The 25,751-nt window shown below is 39.5% G+C and overlaps 1 protein-coding gene across 7 annotated transcripts in view; it reads left to right on the plus strand.

Annotated features, from left to right (window-relative positions):
• The first annotated feature begins 2,878 nt into the window (after positions 1-2,878).
• SNX7 (sorting nexin 7) overlaps positions 2,879-25,751 on the plus strand; it is a 178,180-nt gene continuing 155,307 nt past the window's right edge. For all 7 annotated transcript variants that reach the window (XR_006206433.1, XR_006206431.1, XR_006206432.1 and 4 more), the window contains exon 1: positions 2,879-3,058. Coding sequence is in view for 4 of the 7 variants with exons in the window: in XM_042952996.1 (XP_042808930.1) it covers positions 2,879-3,058 (180 nt within the window). In the remaining 3 variants the exon portion in view is untranslated. The remainder of the gene's footprint in view (positions 3,059-25,751) is intronic.

The raw sequence follows: 25,751 nt of genomic DNA on the forward strand, positions 1-25,751 counted from the left end.
TGAAATATGCTATTTTAAAGGCTTTAGCACCCAAATAAGAATTCTTCCATTATAGAGCCCAGTGATGATCCCATTTAATGGGAAGCTTAGACTGTTATGTATCAGTTTAGGATTTCTCATGCCATTGAATAAGCAGACATGGCATGTTGGTAATTAAATTAAAAAACTTAGTCCATGAGTTGCAAAATATCAACAGGATTGCAGAACTGTGGGAGGAATAGACATATTAGACTTGGAACAGCACCAGTAATGAATAGATTTGGGGAGCTAAGGACTATATTCCCGAGTGCTTGAGGCAAAGCTGAGCTATATTAGAAATCTCTGTGGGACTTGGGCAGGTGGGCCCAGCAGACCCTTCCTCCAGGGTTTTGAAACTAGAACTATTAACACCAAGAAAGAGGACTGTGGGGGCATTTGTGTGTGTGTGTGTGTGTGTGTGTGTGTGTGTGTGTGTGTGTGTGTGTGGCAGCAACAGCAGAGGTACTTCTCAGAGGCAGTTGTGGTACTCATGTTGGTGACAGTACTCAAAGTCCAGTGACCTCAGTGTTCATGGCAGTATGTGCAGGTACTATAGCATCCAGAGTTCAGCAATGGTGGCAGAAATGTCCTCACATTAGTTCTCTGGCATGGTTTTGGTTGTGATCCAAGCTGTGTAGTCTTGGTTTGTTCTGCCCATTTTCTGAGCCTGTCACTATGCTTTCTGGCAATTGTGTGAGTCACAGTATCCTTAAGAATTTCCTGGTTCAGACTATGTAAGGGTTAAATTGTACTGTAGGGCTAACGCTTAGCTTGAAAGATAACAACTTTGTTCTGACACTGAAGGTCAAAAGATAACAACCTTGCTTTTACTCTTGAAAATTATACTTCATACTCTTGTGAATCAGGCTTTACCAATGAAGGAAACAAAACCTCAAAAAAGAGCGTCAGAGACAAGGTCAAAGAGATCCACTGGTTGCAACTTAGCGGCAGAAAGTCTAAAATAATCACCTCATTTGATAACAGTTTCTGACTCATCTGGCAACTATTTCTAACTCATCTAGAAACTGTTTCTCTGTTCTGTTCCCAGATAATGATAAAACGATGTGATCGGCTTTAAAAACTCTGTACCCCGGCTGTTCAGGGCCACACTCTTATCAAGAGTGTTGGTCCCGATCGGTCAGCCTTGCCTCTTAGCGACACCGGCAACCAGTGCGCGGAGGTCCAGGTTCGAACCTGCAATAAACGACCCTTGCCGCTTGGCTTTGACTTAAGACTCTGGTGGTCTTTTGTGGGAGGTTTCAGAACTTCGGGCATAACAACTGCAACTGGAAAACCTTGAATCTCTCACTAGCCAGAATGAGCTTAGAGAGGAAAAAAAATGGTCATTTAATAATTTGTATTCCTTTTAGACCTTGGGATAGAGCCTTTTTTTGAGTATATCTGATACTGTGGCTTATTAATAAATAATGTGATCCCTACCTTGAAATGTTATCATTTACTAAAGAATGTAAGACATTTACATGAAATAAATAAATACAGTCTATAAGATGGCATAAAATTAAATGCTAAACTGGGAACAGGCTGTGTTATTTGGAAAGTCTTCCTGAAAGAGATGGGACTCTAGTTAATTCCTGAAGGATGAGCAGGAAATGGTATTATGGGCACGGGAACCATAAAGTGTAGGAAGAAGACTGTACATTTACAGGGCAGCTGAGCAGCCTGACTGAAGAAGTACAAAGGGAGGTACATTTGAATGGCTAAGTGAGCACATATTAAGGCCTTGTCCCCTAATAAGAAATAGAGAAATTCTCTACTTCTCCCAAATATCTTATATATACCTTTCAATTTTATGAAGTTAAAAATTCTAAACATTGGGTTAAATATTTTGCCAGAAGTCAAGTCTGACCTAGCCTCCTCCTTCACTATGTCCAAACTTATTAGACATTCTTTCCAGGGCAGATGGAGAATAGAGCTGGCTGGGACTGAGGGCAATAAATAATAAAACGTGGAGATGGTCCCAACATACATCAATTTGTATTCAATTTTCCATTATTTTTGGAACTTACTTTTTTAAAAAATAATAATAAGCAGTCAACAACTAAATTATAGCTTCGCCTGGGCAGCACAAAGTTTGAAGATTATTTTTTGGTGGCAAGGTCCAGTCCTGCTCGCTGTCCTCGGCTCTTAGAAACGTTCCTGCTCATTAACTTCAGGAAGACTTCCAGAAGTAAAGGCACATTGGAAAGTGTCTGAAAATAGTTTTTAAATCCAACTTCCCTGGCTTGACAGCGAGATGACCACACAGTCCGGTCACTGGGTCAAAAATCAATTACAAAAACAGAGGTGCTTTTCAGGTCTTTTATTTTTGCATTAGCCTTAGTAAAAAAAACAAACAAAAAACAAACAAAAGCCTCCAAAACCACAACCAAGAAGAAAGACAACCACTTAAAATACAGGAAATACAGTATGGGCTTTTTCTCTGGGCCGGATGGGTCGGCTGCCTTCCAGCCTCCTTGCGGATTCCCTGAAGTTGATGGTTTGCTCTGTCGCTCAAGCCCAAACCCCTGCCCCCGCGGAAACCCACGCTAGGCAATCCCCGAGCCAGGGCAGTGGGAGGACGCCCCCGTCCTAGTTGGGAGTGCTCGCCTTTCCTGCAGCGCACAGCGGCCCTTTCCCCACCCTCGCCAGGGCCCGCGAGCCCCACTCCCGAGTCTCCCGCAGGCCCCAGGCCAGGTGGGGACGATCCGGCCCTGCGCTCGCCCCGGCAGTTCCGCGTCTGCGCAGCGGGCGAGGGGCTGGAGCGGGGCCGGCCGGGGAGGTGCAGGATGCGCGGGAGCCAATGGGCAAGCTCGGGGGAGAGGGGCTGGCAGCCGCGGCGGGCCGGGCGCGCACTCTCGGGATGGAGGGCGAGCGCCTGGCATCTCCGGCGCGCTCCTCCGGCCTCCCGGCTGGGGGCGCCGGTGGGGAAAGCCCGGGGGTCGACGCCCCCCTCCTGGGCAGCAGCGGCTCCTCCACCCTGCTCCAGGCCGAGGTGCTGGATCTGGACGAGGACGAGGACGACCTGGAGGTGTTCAGTAAGGTGAGGGCGGCGGCGGCGGCGCGTCCCGGGAAAGTTCCAAGTCAACTCCAGGAGTTGGCACCGCGGTGTGGCGGCCGCCCCGGCGCGCTGGCGCGTCCCCGGCGGAGGCTCGGAGCTGCAGATGGGTGGGGTCTCCCCCGGCCGCCCAGCCCCGCCAGGCAGCTGGCTGCACCCGGGGCTGCGTCCGGGCCGGGCCCCGAACCACAGCCGCTCCCTCCTCTGCACTTTGACCTTCGATTCGGCACGGCCTTGGCTTTGCCGCGTCTGCAAAGTTGTGATTTACCCCCCCCCCGCCCCCCCTTTTTCTCTTTCCCTTTTCTTCTCTGACGCGGACACCTCATCCGGACGGTTTCCGAACCTGGGAGGCAGTGACCCGAAAAGTGCCCCCGCCCTAGCAGCTTCTTTTCGGGCGCAACCAGCCCCGAACTCTGGGAGAGATTTCATCCTAGTCTAGAGAAATGATTCCTGATTTAGTGTTACTGATTGTGGGTCTCAGGCCGGGGTGACTGACACCCGAGGTGAGTCTCAAGCCCAGCGAGAAGAGGTGGCATGGGAATCCCCTCTTCAGAGAAAACGGTTCCTGGGTCCAACAGGAAGCTCCTCTGTTACGGAGTTGAGGATTTTTCGGCCAGCAACTGCTACCCAACCCACCGCCAGCCGCTTTCGTTTTTCCTTTCCCCGGGGAAATCTAGGACCAAAGGGCCCTCTTAACTTGTAGTATAGTTGCAGGGAAACTGATGGTTAGTGGTAGGCTTGTGGCGCTTGTAGACCGGTGGTTGTAATTTCTTTTAGGAAAAGAAAAATACCTTTCTTGCAGGGCTGTTAGAATGTCAACCCAGTTTCTTAACGTTGCCGCTGATAGAAGACTTGCGATGACAACAGTGTATTAACTGATAAGAAGTCTATGCAGTACTTACATGTTAGTTACCTTGAGGTGTTAGGTAAAGCAGCATTCCTAACCACAGCTATATTCTGGGAGAGTGAACTCAAGTTACCAAATTGAACAAACAGACTGTGGCCTCAGAGAGGGATATGCAAAACTCCTTTCTCCCCTAAGGATTGAATGCAATGGTAGGCACGATTGTATTCTAGATGTTCAGAGAGTATCAGCTTTGTGCTCTTGAGAAAGTTAATTTGACCTTTCAATGTGTTTAAATCCTAAAGCATTGGAATTATTTTATGTTCACTTGTAAAAAAAAAATTAACACTGCCTTTTTATATTCCACACATACTGTATGTTCAGACCAAGGACAATTGGCCAGTGCTTTGCAATGCCTTCTAAGAAACTATGAGTCTAGGCGTATTGGTGTAGGGCTCTGCATTGTGAAACTTCCAGCATGGGGTAGGGAGAATGTTGGGAGTGGCAGTTGTGTATCACAATCATCTAGGATTGTTTTGTCCTGTGCTTTCTCTTTCCCCAGATTCTAAGTTTCCCAGCCCCTTCTTACAAATGCCCCCTTTGTCAGAGGCAGATCTAAGGAGAAGCTATTTGAAATTTAAACTTCAGATGTTCCTTTGCTTTAGGCCTCTGGAAATGTTGAAAGTTACTGAAAATTGTCGATGTTCTAGGTTGCACCCAGAAACATTTCTAAGTTAGCCTGTCTGGTAAATTGCCTAAAGCTATCTCAGAAGATCTCAGAAGAGATCTCAGAAGAAAGGAATCTAGATCTCGAAGGCTCCAAAGAGCTGTTAAGATTTCTTTTCTCTTTCTAGATGAACATTTGTTTTTTCTTTCTAATTTTGTTCTGTAAGTTTTTTTTTATAAGGATGTAAGCTTCAGCTCCATACACCTGGACCCGCCCTACTTGTTAGTGTATAACTACACGTGTAGACACTTAGAAAAAGTTAAGAACCACTTTTGTAGAAGCTGGCTGGCCGCATAGGTTAAGGTAAAGAAAGATATAATGTTTGTTAAAGTCTGAAAACAATACTTGGAAAAATTTTAAGTTTTAGCTACCTACTTGTATTTCATTTAGTTGAATTTTACAACCATTAACCACAGTTAGTTAGACAAGCAGATTTAAGAAAGTCCTCTCCATTGGGCCTGTTGTCTCTACCACTCCCTTTTCATAGCCTGCTCCTCTGTAGAACTCTCCCACTGACCAGTTTACCCTGGGGTGCTTTCAACAATTACTTCTAAAGTATACTGTCATTACCCTTTAGTACTTTGAGATCCACTACTTTCATATTTAGCGCTCGTTTCCCTTAGATTATTTGTGAATATGTGTCACACTCCCCTCCAGAAGTTTTTTAAAGAGTGGCATCTTTGGCTTATTATTAATTCTTTTCTTCCCACGATGGAAGTGCATGACAAATACATGTTAAATATTTTTTGTGTAAGATACTGTGCTAAGTATTTGGAAAAAAGAAATACATGATTCAGTTCTTGCTATCAGTCTTGGAGTCCAGGTGGAAGATGTGACAGAAGTTCTAAATGGCAACATAAATCAGCAGAGATGGAAAACAAAACAATGTATTGTTCTGAGTTTTCAAGTAATCCAGTGAGGAGAAAAATGATACCAAATCTCAAGAGACCATAGGGAATGTAGACGATATTGACTTCAAAGAGTCAATATATATGTTGGAAGGTAGGGGAACATGACCAATGATTCAAAAACACAAAAAGGACAAACATTATAATAATACTGTAATAGTGTTAGAGCTGAGCCAAAATGACCTGCAGCTTGCAAAAAAATTTAGAGAAAAGAGTCCAGTTTCTCTATTTTTTTAAAAAAGTTATTTTTTAAAGAAATAACATATGAAAATAAAATATATAGCCTTTATTTTTATTAAATACTGTTATATGTAGAAGGAGTAACTGAAACATAGCAAAGGTAGCTAGGTCACAGTGAAACACTGAGGTACTTACCTGGTACTCAGTAAATGATAGATCTTGTTATTGGTCTTTCTAAAAGGTATTTGGGTCTACAAAATGAGATCTATTATCATCTAAGATAAACTGCCAATTTACAGATGGAATTATCCTCACTACTAGTCATCTTTGAGGGGACATGGATTGTAGGCTGGTGCACCACAACTAAAAAAGAAAAAAAAATAAATAAAAAATCCTTTTTAAATTTTATTTATTATTTTTTCAAAAAAAAATTTAATGTTTATTTATTTTTGAGAGAGAGTGAGACAGAGTGTGAGCGGGGGAGGGCCAGAGAGAGAGCGAGACACAGAATCTGAAGCAGGCTCCAGGTTCTGAGCTGTCAGCACAGAGCCCGATGTAGGGCTCCAACCATGAACTGTGAGAACATGACCTGAGCCGAAGTCGGACGCAACCGACTGAGCCACCCAGGCGCCCCCAAAACTGTTTTTTTAATGTAATGGGCAAAAAGGAAGCTCTGGAAGGTATAGGTAGGCTTAATTTCAGTCTCCAGCAAAGCTATGAGAGCAATAGAACTTTTTAGTATTTTGTTTATAAACACTTTGAAAAGAGAGAGGTGATCTGGTTTTATAAGAAGGATAGAAAATTGTTTTTATGATAAATCAGAAATACGACAATGAGCATGTTTATTTAAACAATGCTTTTGAAAGAATCACTCATTTTTGTGAAAAACGTTCTTTTTGAAAGAATAATAGAATATAGCTTTTGAGACAACCAGTTCCTATGTATATTGGAAATCTGTCAATCCCAACATAGTGATAGAGGGACATAATTATTCTATTCAACAATTCTGTCAGATACATAGAAGAAGATAATGGAAGTTTGGTTATTAATTCTTCATATTTGTTCCCTGAACTGTCTCTGTTCAGTTATGGCCCTGATAACAATCAGAATTCTCTACAGTGACTGAAATGAAGAATGTTTAACACAAGAACTACTTATAGAATTTGGGGCAGGGTTCAGGAACAAACGAAGGATACTGAGGTAGTTAGAAACTTGCTGAGGCCAAAAAAAAAAAAAAAAAAAAAAAAAAAAAAAATCCATTAGCACCTAGCGTTTAATGGGAAGAGAACAGATACAGTGTTGCTGGAATCCGATGAAAGCTGGATCTGTAGAAAGGGGGCCACTTTCACAGGAGCTGTATTTACAGAGAGATGTAGCCAGAAGTGTGCCTCTGCCAGAAATGTGGTGCCAAAGGAAGGAAGAAATAGGCAGTATACTCCTTGAGTTCCTCTCCTCCTGCTATTGGATCTCCTGCTTGTGACCTTCCCTGGGCAAGCCACTCAGGTGATGTTATCTGTAGGGGCTGGCCTCCCAAGCACAGAGTAGATAGATGGTGGGAGCTGGCAGATTGGGGGTGAAAATAAAGAATAACCAGCATAAGACATAGTACAAAAATGTGGCCAGTAGCTTTGGATAAAGATAGCCACATCTCTATCTCCTATCCTGTATGCATCCTATATGCTCTTCTGTGACCTGCCACCTTCCTATCGAGAGATGGGATCTCTGCCCCCTCCTTGAATCTGGGTGGGATTGCGACTGCCTGATCAATAAGGTGTGGTGGAGGCGATACTGTGCAGCCCCCAAGGCTAGATTCAAAAAGGCAGTGCAGGTTGTGCTTTATCCAGCGGGACACTGTGCTTTTTGGATCTGATATGTAAGAAATGTCTGTATTTGAAATCCTGGCTCCACGGCTTAATAGCTTTGTTTCCTTGGGCAAATTACTTAGCGTCTCAATGCCTCAGATTCTTCATCTGTAAAATGAGGACTGATAATAAATATGAGAATTAAATGAGTTACTATGTGTAAAGAATTTGTGAATAGTTCCTGCCTTTAGTCAGCACTGTTGACTCTTCAGCAGCTATGCACAGGCACCATAGGATTCTGTTGTCCAAAAAGAACTGCAATAATGGGCATATTCTATATCTGCCTGTCTAAATGTCGCAGCCACTAGCCACATGTGGCTTTTGAACACTTGACATGTGACTAGTACATCTAAGGAACTGACCTTTTAATTGTATTTAATTAAAAATAGAAGCTGTAGGGGCGCCTGGGTGGCTCGGTCGGTTAAGCGGCCGACTTCGGCTCAGGTCATGATCTCGCGGTTCGTGAGTTCGAGCCCCGCGTGGGGCTCTGTGCTGACAGCTCAGAGCCTGGAGCCTGTTTCGGATTCTGTGTCTCCCTCTCTCTCTGACTCTCCCCTGTTCATGCTCTGTCTCTCCCTGTCTCAAAAATAAATAAACTTTAAAAAAAAATTAAAAAAAAAAATAGAAGCTGTAAGGGCACTTGGGTGGCTCGGTTGGTTGAGTGTCCGACTTCAGCTCAGGTCATGATCTCGCAGGCTGTGAGTTGGAGCCCCGCATTGGGCTCTGTGCTGACAGCTCGGATTCTGTGTCTCCCTCTCTTTCTGCCCCTCCCCCACTCACACTCTGTCTCTGTCTCTCTCTCTCTCTCAAAAATAAACAAACATTAAAAAAAGTAAAAAAAAATAAAATAAAAATAGAAGTTGTCGACTGTGGCTAGTGACTATCAGTTTGAGCAGAAGCCTAAACAGATCATTATTTTATTACTGGCTTAACTTATGGTTACTCAAGAAATGTGAATAAATGAGTGAGTTCCCTTGGTGATGTGCACTGAAATATACAAAACAACACACATATTGTACATACATATGCACACACATATGTGCATACATATGTGTGTAATGTGTGAATGTATGAATGTATATGTATGTATAGGTTATGTGTGTGCATATAGTGTGCAAGCATCCATGAATATATGTGAATATTTGTGTGTATATGTGTGTGTGCATTCTCAACTAACTCACTTAAAATCTAGAATGTAGGATTATAGCAGTCAGGTCATGTATTCTCCTTTCCCTGGCCTACATCCTGATCCTGCCTCAGTGGGTCTTACCATTTTGATGGTTAAAAAAAGAGGAACTCATAAAGCAAAGGAAAGTAGCACCGATCTAGGACATTTATACCTACCACTACAGGTTCCACCATCTACCATCATAGCCTTCTTACATGTTAAGTACTCTTACATTCCTCCCAGAGGAGGAAGAATGGTGAGTGAAGTAGAAAGGAGCTAAAAAATCCTCAAGATCTGGGGAGCCTGGGTTGCTCAGTCATTTAAACATCCAACTTTGACTCAGGTCATGAGCTCATGGCTCATGAGTTCAAGCCCCGTGTTGGACTCTGTGCTGACAGCTCAGAGCCTGGAGCCTGCTTCAGATTCTGTGTCTCCCTCTCTTTCTGCCTCTTCCCCACTCATACTCCTTCTCTCTCTCTCTCTCTCTCTCTCTCTCTCTCAAAAATAAATAAACATTAAAAAAATCCTCAAATTCTCCTTATGTGTAAGCATATATGGTCAGCAATAGAATGTAAATAAATAAGTAAATTTTGGAGTAAGTTTAGGGAGACCTTGAATGGGATCATTTTAGGTACAAACCTTCCTAGTGGTTTTCAGTGACTGAAAGAAAGATCAGTTTACAGAAATGACATGATATTGAATCCAAACAGACACCATATTTTCAAGGTCGTAGGGAGTATTAGTTGTAGTCTGTAATCTGAATTGTCCATGCCACTTCTGAAGTTTCATTCCATTCTCTGTATTTTAAAGGGAAATCAATGTCTCTATCAGAAATTGGCAGAGGGATATATTATCTCATCCAGATGCCAGTGCCCTGTTATTGATTCTTTGGAATGCTGTATTGAGACTGAGCCTGAGATCTTGTTTGGGCTGTTAGCAGACAGAGGGCTTGGATCCATCTACACTGTCTTACACTAGCATGAGCATTGGGGAAGGCTGCCCCAGCAAGTCTTGCCACACATGTGCCATTGTGAAGGAGAATAAACAAAGGGGTTTCACTGATGCTGTGTTTTGACATATGAAGAAAGGCTGAGGAAGAACAAAAAGTAGTTTAGCTTGGAAAAGACTTCGGTTAATTCTTTACGAAGAGTTGTTATGATCTAGGTTGGTTAGATGATTGTAGTTTTGAAGGGTGAAACTAGAACTGCTAGGTCAAAAATATGAGGAGACAAGTTTTAGGTTCATTTATGGATGAATTTTCTTTTTTTAATGTTTATTATTTCGTGAGAGGGAGAGTACGAGCGAGCAAGTAGGGGAGGGGCAGAGGGGGGGGGGAGAGAGAGAATCCCAAGTAGGCTCTGCACAGACAGCAGAGAGCCTGATGCAGGGTTCAAACTCCAGACCCTTGAGATTATGACCTGAGCCAAAGTTGGATGCTTATCCAACTGAGCCACCTCGGCACTCCAATAGAAGGATTTTCTAATTGAAGTCTCCAAAATGAAAAGGGATGACTCAGCATGGCTGTGAATTCTGCCACTAAAAAAGTTTTAGCACAAGCTGGATGACTAACTGTCCCAGAGGAGAGGAGGGTGTGACCATCGGACCATCCCTTTCCACTATTAAGAGGCTGTTACAAATGGAATTTTAACTTACTAAATTCAATGGCAAGAGCAGTGGAAAGTCTTAATTAGATGATCCTACTCCTCTCTTCAACCTAATTCCCAAATCAAACTATGTTCTGCCACTACCTAGTTTTTATATCTCTCTTCCCACATTGGTTATTGTTTCCATTTAATTCTCTGCTGGTGATGTGACAATTTCTTAAATAGCCCAGATAAAATACTTAGCATTACCTTCTACTTACCCTTTCATTCATTCTCCATGTCCCGACATGTAAAAAGTCCCCATCAGTTTTATCTTCTTGGTATCTCTGGAATCAGTGCCTTCTTTCTGTTCCCATTGCTACAAGCAGAGTTGTTCTACAGCTACTTCTGAGAACTGCTGAGATAGTTTCATAAAGTCTGAGTCTTCTCATCTTCTGCCTCTAGTCTATCCCACATGCTCACAAGTATGCTGATGTTTCCAGAGCACACATTTTGCCACTCGAGGGGCTTGATCAGGCTGCACGCTGGCTCTCCTGCCTCCAGATTGTGTCCTCTACAGCCTTACTACTCAAGTGTCTATGAATCTATCACATCACCTGGGCGCTCCTTAGAAATGCAGTCACAGAACCCACTTTCCAGGCCAAATGAATCAATCTATAGGTTTCCAGGACTCCCCAGTGATTTGTTTGCACCTTACAATTTGAAAAGTACTGATCTAGAAGCACTGATGTAGGTTGTTTCACTTTGTTTCACAAATTCCTTTGTGTTTTTTATGGCCTAATGTGAAGTTTTCTCTTACCTAAGAGTTTCTTCATTCTTCAGCTAGAATTAATTTCTTCACTGTGTGCTTCCCATAATACTGTTTTCAATCTCGTAATACTACATTGTCTTATGAAGAGGTATTTATTTCTTATCTGTAAAATTTTGATTGCTTGTTTGTTTCCAATAGATTACAATTCTTGATGGTAAGGGAATAAGAACTTTAAATATTTATGGGATAAATATGTTAATGAATGATATGGCCTGTGACTTTTTTTCCCCTGTGTATAGACCCAGTTATTACAGTAATTTGCCAATGATCTGTTTTCAGTAAATTCAGTTTGTATTGTGTTGGTCTTTCCTATCAGGATACTAAACCAAATAGAATTAAAACAAATTGGTCTTAATAAATGGTCAGTAAATATTATTGCTGGATGACACAGAGCTATGTTAAGTGTCACTCCTGGACAAAATATCCTGTTTGGATTGTATTAGAAGAAATAAACACAAAGCAAACAAAACAAAACCAAAAACCCAAGGGAATCATTTAGGAACCTTCTTTCACCTGGAAAAATAATTTTTTTTTAAAGCCAGTAGCACCTATCTCAATCAGGAAGCTCAGTTGCAAGCAATGGAAACTAATTATGGCAGGAAAGGAATGAAATGGTGAATATTAGCTGGCTCACAGAGTAGATTTGAAGGCTGGAAATGCAGGTGAAGAAAGGGATAGGCACCAGCAGAAACTATAGCCAATGTTATATTTGGAAGAGGGACTGGATGTTGTATAGCCAAAAGATAAAAATCCATGGGAACCTTTAGCAAAGGTTTTTATGCAGACAACAGTATTTATTTATTGGTCCATGACAATGGGGAGTATTATTAAAAATATTTTTGGAAAATGATTTCAAAAGTCTCCAGATTTGAATAGAATATACTATAAAAAGTATACTTTATTGAGTTCTTATTTTTAAAGGTTTTTATACTTTTTAAGTAATCTCTACACGTAATGTGGGGCTCGATCATGACCCTGAGATCAGGAGTCCCATGCCTTTCCAGCCAGCCTGGCGCCCCTACTGTATTGAGTTTTAAAGGTGGAATTTTATTTCTGTATCCTTGAGGTTCTGAGAGGGTATTCTAGTATAACTCTGCACTGATAACCTGCTACAGTTTTACAAATGAGTGTGATCAAAAAAACCAGATTCAATAGCTTTCGGTTGTAGTGTTCAAAATTTATTTTATTCTTGTATTTATTTGTATCCCACACTTTCCAAAGAGGACAGAAGAGGCTGTAATAAGACTAATTGTGAAGTTAAAATAAACTTTTACAGTTACTCACTTTAGGAATGCATGTTAAAGTTTTCTCAATAAACAAGTGAAAATTTATATGCTTGAAAGATTTTCTGATTTAAATGGAATATTGTAGTAGCTCTGGAACTGCATATACCAATCATGCTGGGTAACACAATGTTGATACCTATAGTGCTAATAAAAAAGGATAGAGTCAGGAAATCAAATTTATTAGCAAATACTGATGTAAAAAAATCAGTAAAATGCACTTATGATAAAACAGAAGGTTAAACCAGTAGTTTTAAAAATCAAAACTGAAATAATTATATATTTATATATAATGCACATATGTATGTATAATTATATATATATACAAGTGTGTATGTGTGTGTATATATATATGCATATATATATATACACACACATATGTTTGTTTTACTTTGAGAAATGCTTTGGTATAACATACTCTTTGTGATTGTTTTTAAACTAACTTCAGTGAGGTATAATTTATATACTATAAACTTCATCCAGAGGTGAATGATTTTTTTTAATTAAATTTAATGAGTTGTACAATCATCACTGCAAACCGGTTTTAGACCACTTTTATATTCCCCCCCCCACCACCAAATCCATCACATCATTTACATTTAATCTCTGTTTTTACTCCCAGTCATAGGCAAGCATTAATCTACTATTTTCTGTCTCTACAGATTTGCCTTTTCAGGAAATTTCATATAAATTGAATCAGGCAATATGTGGTCTTTTGTCTCTGTTCTCTTTCATTTAGCATAATACTTTAGGTTCATTTTCTTGTAATTTTATTATTTTTTAGTCATGGCTTTAATTTTTTGGTATAAGAAATAAAATTTCTATTTTAAAATGAAAAAGGTTAGGGGTGCCTGGGTGGCTCAGTCGGTTGAGCATCTGACTTCGGCTCAGGTCATGATCTCACAGTTCATGAGTTCAAGTCCCGCGTCAGGCTCTGTGCTGATGGCTTGGAGCCTGGAGCCTGCTTCAGATTCTGTGTCTCCCTCTCTCTCTCCCCCTCCCCCACTCGCACTCTGTCTCTCTCTGTCTCAAAAATAAAGTAAACATTTAAAAAAAATGAAAAAGGTTAATCATTTACAATAAAACATTAGAAAGAGAAATTCTACTTAATATTGAAAGCCTTATTATGTGTGATCAAAAGCAAATGGCAAACTCTTGGTATAGGAATCTTCAAAATTGAGGGAAAAAAAATCCCTAATTTGTTCTTTGGTACTAACTCTGAGAAAGTTAAACGTGTGTATGTACATACATACATATATGCATACATACATAAATGCATTTTTATATATTTAATTGAACACTGAATGATTATTTTCATCAACTTTCACTAGTTATGCTGTAGTACAGGCCACAAGATCTCAGTGGCTTGCTTATAATAAAAGCTTATTTCTTTCTCGTAAACCTGTCAACTGTAACTGAACTGTGAGTCTGTTCCAAGTTTTGAGTCTGTTACACATGTCTTCTTCATTTAGGGATCAAGACTGAAGGAGAGACTCCTAACTGGGACATGACATTCCTCTGGCAGAGGGAAAAGAATATGAGTGCTGGTGGAAATAGGCAATGGCTTTCAAATCTGCCCAGATATATACCATTATCCAAATAAGTCACTGATCAAATCCATTGCGGTGGGAAACTAATCCTTCCATAGGAGGTGCTGAAAGTCACCTGGCAGTTGACTAGGAGATATAATCCTCTCATAGGAAGACAGAGGGTCACTGGGAACAATCATATCATCTCCCACAATGACAAAGTTATAGGCAAACGGCATGTTGGACCTCTCTGAATAAGTAAAACCATTTTTTTTCTATAGGTATTAAATACAAAAAAGGAAATTGTCCACTAGGTAAGAAATTATCCAGTCATTAGTCCAATCAGCTAATGCTTATGATAGTCTCAAGCCCATATGGATCCTTAAAAACCTCTAGTTGTACAACAGATTTCTTGCTTTTGGACAATGAATGTGGAACATTCATTTATCGTGGAGTTCTCCCATCTTGTTTTTCAAGACCTATAGAATGAGGATGTGAATACTTAATAATTCTGAGGCAGTTCATGTTAAAATGAGTTTTGTTGTTTATACCTTCAAAGCTATTTGCTTTGTTGCAGCCATTTGCCACCTTTCTGGTCCTCCCGCATTCTGAGTTCTTTCCTGTCATAGACTTCATTGGTTTTCCAGACCAGAATCCGTTTCCCTCAGTGTTTTTCATGATTGGCTCCTTTTCAACATTACCTCCTTAAAGACACTTCCCCTTATAGCTCTGTCAAGAGCATCCCCCTTGCTCCCTACCTTTAACTCCTTAACCCCAGCAACCCACCCTACTTTTTTGGGGGAATTTACTCCCTTGTTTGTCAATACCTACTCATATCTGGATTTTCTTGTTTTTTCTCTATCTTTACTTATTATCTCCAACCCTCCCACTTAACTAAAGTGTAAACTTCATAAGAGCCTCAGAAGCATGCCAGTCTTGGCTGCTGTTACAGCCCCAATCCAGTGCCTGACACATGCTTAACATTCAGTGAACATTTGTAGAATGAAGTAAAGCTGCTGTACTGGGTGCTTTTTGTGTGCGCACATGTGCTGGAAGTGATGGTTGAGCCTTGGCTCTGCCAGTTGAGATCAGAGATTTATTATCATCCCTTGTGGTTGATAAACTTATGATTTATAAAATGCAGATGATGATAATTGCACTGACTTCCATCATGTTATTGAGATGATGAAATGAAATAGAGTAAGTATATGGTGCAAAGGCACAGTCGCTGTCCTGTATTTGCTATTTAGAAAATTTCAGTATTTGCTATTATGGTATATAAATATAAGATTAATGTTTTTAAGTTTTATAAGCATCTGTTTTGCACTTGTAATGAGATCTTCAGAGACTCACACACGTATTTGTTCCTGTACATTTTTTAGTTACTATTGAGAGTGCTACTGGAATTCTGGTATTGTCTTTTTTTTTTTAATTCTTTTTTTCTTAATGTTTTTATTTATTTTTGAGACAGAGAGAGACAGAGCATGAGCAGGGGAGGGGCAGAGAGAGAGGGAGACACAGAATCTGAAGCAGGTTCCAGGCTCCGAGCTATTAGCACAGAGCCCGATGCGGCGCTCAAACTCAAAGACTGTGAGATCATGACCTGAGCCGAAGTCAGATGCTCAACTGACTGAGCCACCCAGGTGCCCCTGGTATTGTCTTTTAAATGCTTTATTACAGGCTTACTCATTTTATTGCTCTTTCCTTTACTGCAGGCTTTGCAAATATGGCATTTTTTACAAATTGAAGGTTTGCGGTAACCCTGTGTCAAGCAAATCTGTTGGCACCATTTCCCAACGGCATTTGCTCACTTTGTGTCTCTGTGTCACATTTTGGAAATTCTTGCAACATTTCAGTTTTTAGCTATTATTATATTTGTTAATGGTGACTGTGATCGGTGATGTTTGATGTTGTTATTGTCATTTTTTGTGGGGTGCCACAAACTGCAACCATATGAGACGGCAAACTTAATACATAAATGTTGTGTGTGTTCTGGCTCCTCCACTGACGAGTCATTACCCTGTTGCTGTCCCCTCTCCTTGAGCTTCCCTATTTCCTGAGGCACAACAATATTGAAATTAGGCCAACTAATAACCCTACAGTAGCCTCTAAGTGTTCAAGTGAAAGGAAGAGGCACATGTCTCTCGCTTTAAATGAAAAGCTAGAAATGATTAAGCTTAGCGAGGAAGGCATGTTGAAAGTCAAGATATTCCAAAAGCTTTGCCTCTTGCACCAAATGGCCAAGTTGTGAATGCAAAGGAAAAGTTCTTGGAGCAAATTAAAAGTGCTACTCCAGTGATCACACTAATGATAAGAAAATGAAACATCTTTATTACTCATATGGAGAAAGTTTCAGTGGTCTGGACAGAAGATCAAACCAGCCACAATATTTCCTTAAGCCAAATCCTAATCCAGAGCAAAGCTTTAACGCTCTTCAACTCTGTGAAGACTGAGAGAGATGAGGAAGCTACAGAAGAAAAGTTTGAAGCCAGCAGAGATAAGTTCATGAGGTTTAAGGAAATAACCCATCTCCATAACATCAAAGTCAAGGTGAAGCAACAAGTGCTGATGTAGAAGCTGCAGCAAAGTATCCAGAAAGTCTAGTAAAGATAATTAATGAAGGTGGCTATATTAAACAACATATTTTCAATGTAGAACAAACAAGTTTCTATTGGAAGAAGATGCCATGTACAACTTTCATAGGTATAGACAGGAGAAGTCAATGCCAGGCTTTACAGCTTCAAAAGACAGGCTGACTCTTGTTAGGGGCTAGTGCTGCTGGTGACTTTAAGTTGAAGCCAGTGCTCATTGACTATTCTGAAAATCCTAGAGCCCTTAAGAATTATAAATCTACTCTGTGCTCGATAAATGGAACAATAAAGCCTGGATGATAGCACATCTGTTTACAACCTGGTTTACAGAATATTTTAAGTCCACTGTTGAGACCTCCTGCTCAGGAAAAAAAAAAAAAAGAGTCTTTTCAAAATATCGCTGCTCATTGACAATGCACCTGGTCACCCAAGATCTCTGATGGAGATGGACAATGAGATTAATATTTTCACGCCTGTTAACACAACATCCATTCCGCAGCCCATGGATCAAGGAGTAATTTCAACTCCTTAAGTCTTACCATTTAAGAAATATGATTCATAAGGCCATAGCTGCCATAGTGATTTTTCTGATGGATCTGATGGCAAAGTAAATTGAAAACCTTCTGGGAACGATTCACCATTCTAGATGCCATTAAGAACACTTGTATTCATGGGAAGAGGTCATGATATCAACATGAGCAGGAGTTTGGAAGAAGCAGATTCCAGCCCTCCTGGATGACTGGGAGGGGCTCAGGACTTCAGTGGAGGAAGTAACTGCAGGTGTGGTGGAAATAGCAAGAGAACTAGAAGTGAAGCCTGAATATGTGACTGAATGGCTGCAATCTCATGATAAAACTTTCACAGATGAGGAGCTGCTTCTTATGGAAGAGCAAAGAAAGTGGTTTCTTGAGATGGAAACTACTCCTGCTGAAGATGCTGCGAAGATTGTTGAAATGATAGCAAAGTATTCAGGATATGACTCAACTTAGTAAATAAAGCAGCAGCAGGGTTTGAGAAGACTGACTCCCATTTCAAAAGAAGTTCTACTGTGGGTAAAATGCTATCAAACAGCATCCCATGCTAAGAAGAAATCGCTCATGAAAGGAAGATCCAGTTGATGAGGCAAACTTCACTGTTGTCTCATTTTATGAAATTGCTGCAGCCACCCCAACCTTCAGCAGCCACCCTGATAGGTCAGCAGCCATCAACATCAAGGCAAGGCTCTCCACCATCAAAAAGATTATAATTCACTAAAAGCTCTGATGATGGTTAACATTTTTTAGCAAGGAAGGGTTTTGTAATTAAAGTATGTACTGTACATTTTCTAGACATAATGCTATTGCACACTTAATAAACTACAGTTTCGTGTAAACATAGCTTTTATATGCTCTGGGAACCACAAAATTCATTTGACTCACTTTATTGCAATATTCCCTTTATTGTGGTTGCCTGGAACCGAAGCCTCAATATCTCTGAAGTGTGCCTGTGTGTGTATAGCTCCCCATTTGAGTAATTCATGATAAATAGTATTAGGCATGTTATTTCAGGGTATAAGAGTATTCTTGGTACAGGTGTTTTAACTGTCTACTAGTTTTCTTGATACATTATAAGCATAGATTAAGTCTCTTCAGGAATGCCCTTAAGGTTGTTGGTGTGGCTAGGTAACAAGGCAACTCAGCCTTTTCTCTGGAAACTATTTATAAAGATGGAGCTTTGGTGTAGGGGAGTAGTTTTAATTTAGTGTATGCCAGAATCTGTCCTGGTCATGCCTGTGAAGTGTACAGTCAATTGGTAATGCTGTACCTTTTTTTTTTTATTATTACATTCCTGAGTTGAATCTGCAGTGTTGTCTGCCCATAAGACATATTTTCAACTTCTTCAAGGAATTCTGGTTAGAATAATTCTTTTCCTGGCTTGCTCCACTTCTGCTTAGTCATCTATAATAGGTAGTTGGCTGATACTGTGTTTAGTATGTTATCCAGTACCCCAGACTTATTTTAAGACAAGTTTAGGAGACCTTTGTCATTTGTGGATTTAACATTAGTGGCTTTAAATGGCTTCAGCATGCAGTAATATGACATATTGGTAAGGCACACATACAGGTACACCTGTATGATACTGTGTTTAGTATGTTATCCAGTACCCCAGACTTATTTTAAGACAAGTTTAGGAGACCTTTGTCATTTGTGGATTTAACATTAGTGGCTTTAAATGGCTTCAGCATGCAGTAATATGACATATTGGTAAGGCACACATACAGGTACACCAGTGGTTTGGAGGACACACGTAGTGAGGGAGCCTCACCTTTCAGCCTTAACATCTTACGTGTTATTTATTTGTCCTTGCTTATATATGCAGTATTCTTTATGAGGTGAGTAAAGACAGTAAGTTTGTGTGTGTGTGTGTGTGTGTGTGTGTGTGTGTGTGTGTGTCTGAGTGTAAAGAATATACCTTATTTTATTTGGACACACCTTTTATAACTTTTTAAATGAATTTTATTATGGAGTATTTTCATGCATGCAAAAATATATACAGCTCTTCTTCATTTATGTTGGTGTTTCATCCTGGCAAACCCATCGTAAATTGAAAGTAGTATAAGTTAAAAATGTATTTAATACACCTAACCTACCAAACATCATAGCTAGCCTACCTTACCTTAAACATGCTCAGAATATTTACATTAGCCTACAGTTGGGCAAAATCATCTAACACAAAGCCTATTTTATAATAAAGTGGTGAATATCTCATTGACCTGAGATAATAAATTTGTAGAATACTGTCCTGAAAGTGAAAAACAGATTGGTTGTATGGGTACAGCATGGTTGTAAGTATATTGACTATTTACCTTTGTGATGATATGGCTAACTGGGACGCTGCTGTCCAGCAACCTGAGAGTATCATACTGCACACATATCACTAATTGCTAAATTTGTAGTAAGGTTTACATAAGATAATTCATATAAAACTTTCAAGCAAGTGATGTGTATAACACATTGATTCATATTTTTTAATCCTCTCCTTAATCTTCTATGATCTAAGGTGAGATATGACCTCTCTGACCTACTAGAAACTCTTTTATTAAGTACACTACATTTTGGGGGAGGTGGACTGATAACAAATAACATCATTTGTTATGTCAAATAAAATGATTTGAAAAATTTCTATGGTTAGAATATAGCTTTGTAGTGCACAAAACCTGAGGAAGTCCAAGTACATTCAAGGCAACACTGTTAGAAAATAGAAATGCTAGAAACAGAAAAATGGATAAATAAATTATGGTATATGCATACAAGGGTATATATACTACATAGCCCTGGAAATTATGTCAAACAAGATTAGAGTGTTGTATGCCCCTTTATAGAACACGACACAGGCTGGCTTTTCCCCCAATCACATTTTCAACAGTGTTCCACAGAAGGCCTTTCTGATTTTTTATTATTATTATAAGCAGGCAGATTGGAAGGAGCTGTAAACCAAAACACAGCTGGTAAGTCTAAATTTAGGCCCATCAGGATGAGTGTCCCTCATAACACAGTTTCTCAAACTCCTTCCACTTTAAGTTGCTTTTTTACCAGATGTCTCTTGGTGTGCGTGTTTCTTACGCATCAGCAAATTTTATTTGCATGGCCTTTTCATGCCATGATTCTGATTTATCACACTTCTCACATTGATTTTTTTCCCTCTACTTGTAAAAAGAAAATAGCTGTTTGTGCACAGATGGTGGATAGGATTTAGTATTATCAGAGTAATTCATGTTATATTTATGAGATGTTCCCAAGTAGCCTTTTACTGAGAGATAGGAAGGACAACTCTTAGGAAGGTCATATCTAACCTTTTAACCTGTTTCTTTAGTATTTATCTCCTGAGTATTCAAATATTGGCAAGCCATTGTTTATTTTAAATTTCAGCTATATATTTTATTTATTTCAGTAGTAGAACTTTGAAACCATCTGAGAGCATTAAAGGAGAGAGGCAAAAACGTTTCTCGGAAATTATTGGAGTTGCTTGCTAACCTGTAAGAAAATGAGTGAATGGAGCAAGGATGAAATACTGTAATCATCACTCCTTCCTTCTTTTCTACCCTTGCTTCCTTCCTTAGATCTTTATTGTGTACTACTCTATGTATAGAAATGCTGTCAGTTTGCTAGGCTGCCATAACAGAGTACATAGATTAGGTATCTGAAATAAGAGACGTTTATTTTTTTCACAGTTCTGGAACCTAGAAGTCTGGAATCAAGGTGTCAAGGGGGTTGGTTCCTTCTGAGGGCAATGAGGGAAGGATCTGTTCCAGGCCTCTCAACCTGACTTGTAGATGGCTGTTTTCTCCTTGCGTTCCTTAACATTGTCTTCCCTCTGTACATGTCTCTGTGTCCAAATTTGTCCTTCTTATAAAGACACTGGTTATATTGCATCAGGACCCACCCCAATGACCACATTTTGACTTGATCTCCCCTATGAAGACCCTGTCTCCAAATAAGGTCACATTCTGAGGTATGGGGTGTTAGGTCAATTTTGGAAGGACACAATTTAACCTATAACCAATGCTTATAATAAACCAAAAGTAAGGGGTGCCTGGGTGGCTCAGTGAGTTAAGCGTCCATATCTTGGTTTCAGCTCATGATCTCACAGTTCATGGGTTGGAAACCCCGTCGGGCTCTTTGCTGGCAGTGCAGAACCTGCTTGGGATTCTCTCTTTCCTCTCTATGCCTCTTCCCCCACTCACGGGCATGCACTCACGCTCTCTCTCTCTTTCTCTGAAAAATAAATTAAAAAAAAAAAAAAGTAACAACAAGGAAAACTTATACTTAGTTGGTAAGTGATTGTGTCAATACATTTCAATATCATGTTAACACAATTCTAACTAATGTCTGTTTATTTCAGTAAAGTCATTTAAGTGGTTTCTCTTTAGATGGATGTGTTGGTTTGGAGTAAAGGTAAAAGACAGTGACTTCTTGCAATAATTTGGCTTCACTATTATACATGTTCACATCTCACCCTGAAATCATCCCAAGATTTTGGGGGTATGTGTGCATGCACGTGTGTGTTTTCACTATGCTAGCTGTAAGAAAGATATTCAATGTTATTTAAGAAGTAGAGAATTACCACACAGATAAGTTCCCTTCTGCTTTTATCTCTTGAGGAAAGAAAATGAAATTATGTACTTTCATTGTCCAAAACATCATAAGATAATAATCTATCTAAATGCTAAGAATAAATGAATGCATAAATAAAGTTTGGGGGTGGGGGTGGGGAGAGAGAAAGAGATAGCTAACAGGAGAAAGGAGCCCACATTATTGTGGGGGCGAGACCTTTGTTTATAAAGAACAAATTTTAATGATCCATTTCCCCTGAAAAGCATCCACTACAAAAGGTTAAGTGGAGGGCTTTTTTGGTTAATTGCTTCTTTGGATCTTCTCAAACACTTATTTTCTTCTCTTATTCCTGTCCAAATGTAAATCTTTTAAGTATTGTCATTATATTTTCTTAACTTTTTTTTTTGAAGTGAATATAAAACTCTTCAGATAGTCAGTTTTATTGAGGTTTTAAGAATGTTCTTGAGTGATTCATAGTAATTTAAATCCTTCTACTGAAATCTTGGATGTTGCTAAATTTCAGCCTGTAATTTTCTTCCTCTGCTCGATATTGAAGCATATTTTTGACACCACACTATGCTCACTGGAATTGTGAGCCTTTGGAAATTCATGCAGATCTTTCCCACTCTACAAAAGGATGCATTTTAAGCAGAAAGAAATAGAATGCTAAATTATGTAGTAGGTATAAGAAATGGGTTGTGGTGAGTTAAGAGGGTGATTACAAAGAATACCAAAGCACACAGTTGTGTGCAGTGTCAGGGAAATTTAAAGTACGTTTGCTCATCAAATTAAAATTTGTCAGCTTTAAAAGCTACTACAGCCTTTACCCCCACCCCCACACCCTACTATCTCAAAGTAGAGCATTCTTGTGAAACCTTTTGTAAGCGAAAATGATATAAAGCAAAGGAGCAATTTCCATTAATCTATTATGCAGAAAGTTTTTGAGCATTCCAAGACCCAAAAAACAACCTCTCTTAGGCTTTTCCGAAAGCTTAGGATACATTTTGCTAAAGGATGCACAAAATAAATTGGGATAAAGCACAGATGCACATAGGCACAGTTCAAGTCATGGAGTTTGATGCCACAATGCTGAGTGTAGTTCCTGGGGAAGGAGCTTGGTGGCGCCACCCTCACTGCTTGGGATGTACACTACCTCTATGAGGGCTTGCTGCAGAACAGTTACTGAACACTATTTTCCCCTTTTTCCATGTGAGCGAAAATCCTCTTTGGATTGCAAAAACGTGTACTTAAGTAATGAAGTGGCTATACTGTATTCGATATATACTGTATATAGAGAGTTTTGTGCATGCTGATGGCACATTTATTTGGAACCTCTAAATTATGTTTTTAATGGCTGTTTAGTGTTCCATTGTGTTAGCATTCCATAATTTATTTTGATAAGCCCAATGTGATCCCAGACATTTTAAATTTCCTATTTAATTATGCAGCATTGATGAGTTAAGAAGTCAAATATACTCCGAGTTTTTTTTGCCCAATGGCCATAGACAACTGTTTTAACTTATTCCAGTAGTTCCTACTGTCTTTGAACATATTTTGCACAGTGTTGACACTAGCAATTTTGATATCTTTCTCCATGTATGTTTATTTTAGAATATTTGGAAATATAGAAACTCATAGAAAAATATTAACCTCAACAGCAATTCCAACACCTGAAATAACTTCTGCTAACTTTTTTGGTATAGCTTGTAACTTTGTGCTATCTCTCTTTCTCTCCCTCTCTCTCACTCTCTCACTTTCTGTTTCTCCTATCTGTCACACACAAATAAACACACATATACACATAAGAATCTAACTGTACACAAATTTTATGTTATTTTCTTTTAATAACATACTATGAACCTTTTTCCAGCAACTGTATTCTAAGTTACTTCTAAAACATTACTTTTAATCACTTTATTGTATTCTATCACATGGATAGACTTTATGGTAGCCTATCATAGAGATATACCATAATTTATTTTGCTAAACTTTTGTTGCAAAACATTTATTGTCTCTATGTTTTTCTGTGTCTGATTAACCCACTTATTGTCTTAGTTGTCTTCTATTCCTTGGTCTAAGTCATACCTCAATGTTTTTCCTTTCACAAATCATTTTGTAATCACAATAACCTGAACTTTTTTTTTTAATTTTTCAATGCGTATTTATTTTTGAAAGAGAGAGAGAGGGAGAGAGAAACAGAGTGCAAGCTTAGGAGGGGCAGAGAGAGGGAGACACAGAATCCCAAGCAGGCTCTGAGCTCCAAGCTGTCAGCACAGATCCCGATGTGGGGCTGGAACCCATGAACTGTGAGATTGTGACCTGAGCCAAAGTCCAACGCTTAACCAGCTGAGCCACCCAAGTGCCCCTAATCTGAACGTTCTTAATTTGAGCAACTGTTGTTCTTATCTCTTCACCTGGTGTGTCTTACCCTAATATCTCCTGTATTATTGCATTGAGGGGTTAACCAAATGCTGTATTGTAGTTCACATAACTAACTTTTTGTGTGGAAAGAGCCTTGAGAACAGGGCTCTGGATGTAACTGATGCTTCCAAAGGATTTAAGTTGATTTGTTTTGAGAGGAAAAATAAGTCCATATTATGATTTCAATCTTTTTTCATTCCTAGTACTGCAAGAAAGTTCCTTTTCTTAAAATGTCAGGATCTGCTACAATTTCCTATATTAATGCATTTAGAAGTTGTATTATTTTAGCCTTTGAGGTGGGAGAGATTTTGCAGATTTTTAGCTCCATCTCCTCAATTTAACCTTGAAAGGCTGAATTAATTGTTCAAAGTTACCTGTTTAGTCAGTGTCAGAGAAAGAACTAGAACCTAGTTTTTGGCCTCCTTTGTAATGTAATGTAATGTAATGTAATGTAATGTAATGTAATGTAATGTAGTTTTGTTTTGTTTTGTTTTGTTTTTTCCGGCTAGGACTGGCCAACTCTGTTGCTAAGTTTGATGGACTTGATTGCAGAATTCATCTCTACGTGTTTTGGTTAACTTTAGTCTGTTCATAACATAACAAAAGACAAAATTTTTGATCCTGAAATCTGGATTCTTAATTTTGGAGACTAAGAGTTGTATTTAAAAGAGAAAGTATAGAGTTGGAAACATCATTATATACTACTGAAGAAATAACTCAGATGTCATATTGATACTGTTAGTTTTATCTTTACATCTGAAAAGATGTATTTAACATTTACTGCATATTATCCTTTGGTTTCATTTAAAATTTTTTGTTAAAAAAATAACATCCAGCCTTCCCTTCCCTTTCTTTAAAAATGATGCCTGAGGATGGGGCACCTGGGTGGCTCAGTTGGTTAAACTTCCAACTTCAGCTCAGGTCATGATCTCACAGCTTGCGAGTTCGAGCCCTGCGTCGGGCTCTGTGCTGACAGCTCAGAGCCTGGAGCCTGCTTTGGATTCTGTGTCTCCTTCTCTCTCTGCCCCTCCCCCAGCTCATACTCTGTCTCTCTCTCTCTCTCAAAAATAAATAAACATTAAAAAAAAAATGATGCCTCAGGGGACAACCAGCATGTCCAAGGAAGTAGCCAGTAGGATTGGGGCTGACAAGGGATCCAGTGTGGTTGTGAGTGAATATAGGCTGCCTTGGCTTATGTGGTCAGGTCTGAGAAGACAGCTGGCCTGGATAGGAGATTAGTTACAGGTAGGAAGATTGAGCATATAAGTAAATATCTTCAGAATAATGGGAGCCAGGCTTCTCTCTGCTGGAGAAGAGTTACAAATATGGAAAGAGGGGAGGCTGGAAAAGTCAAATGGTGTCAAATTGTAATTGGAGGTATCAGTGTGAACTCATAGGATTTAATATCTATTTATATTTCTATCGATCTGTATATATCTACATCCAGATGTGTATCTGCGTGTGTGTGTGTGTGTGTGTGTTATACATACATTTCCTATCATTCATATCTTGGTTTCCAAATTCCAATTTCCTCTAAAAGGAACCAGAGCTCCTTGGAGAAATATCTGATTCTATAACTGGGTCAGGGAAAATATAAGGTAAACCTGAAACATCTTATTTTGCCAAGTTATGTTATATAAAGTGCTCTGGAATAATG

The sequence above is a fragment of the Panthera leo genome, chromosome C1, assembly GCF_018350215.1.
Source record: "Panthera leo isolate Ple1 chromosome C1, P.leo_Ple1_pat1.1, whole genome shotgun sequence".
NCBI lineage: Eukaryota > Metazoa > Chordata > Mammalia > Carnivora > Felidae > Panthera > Panthera leo.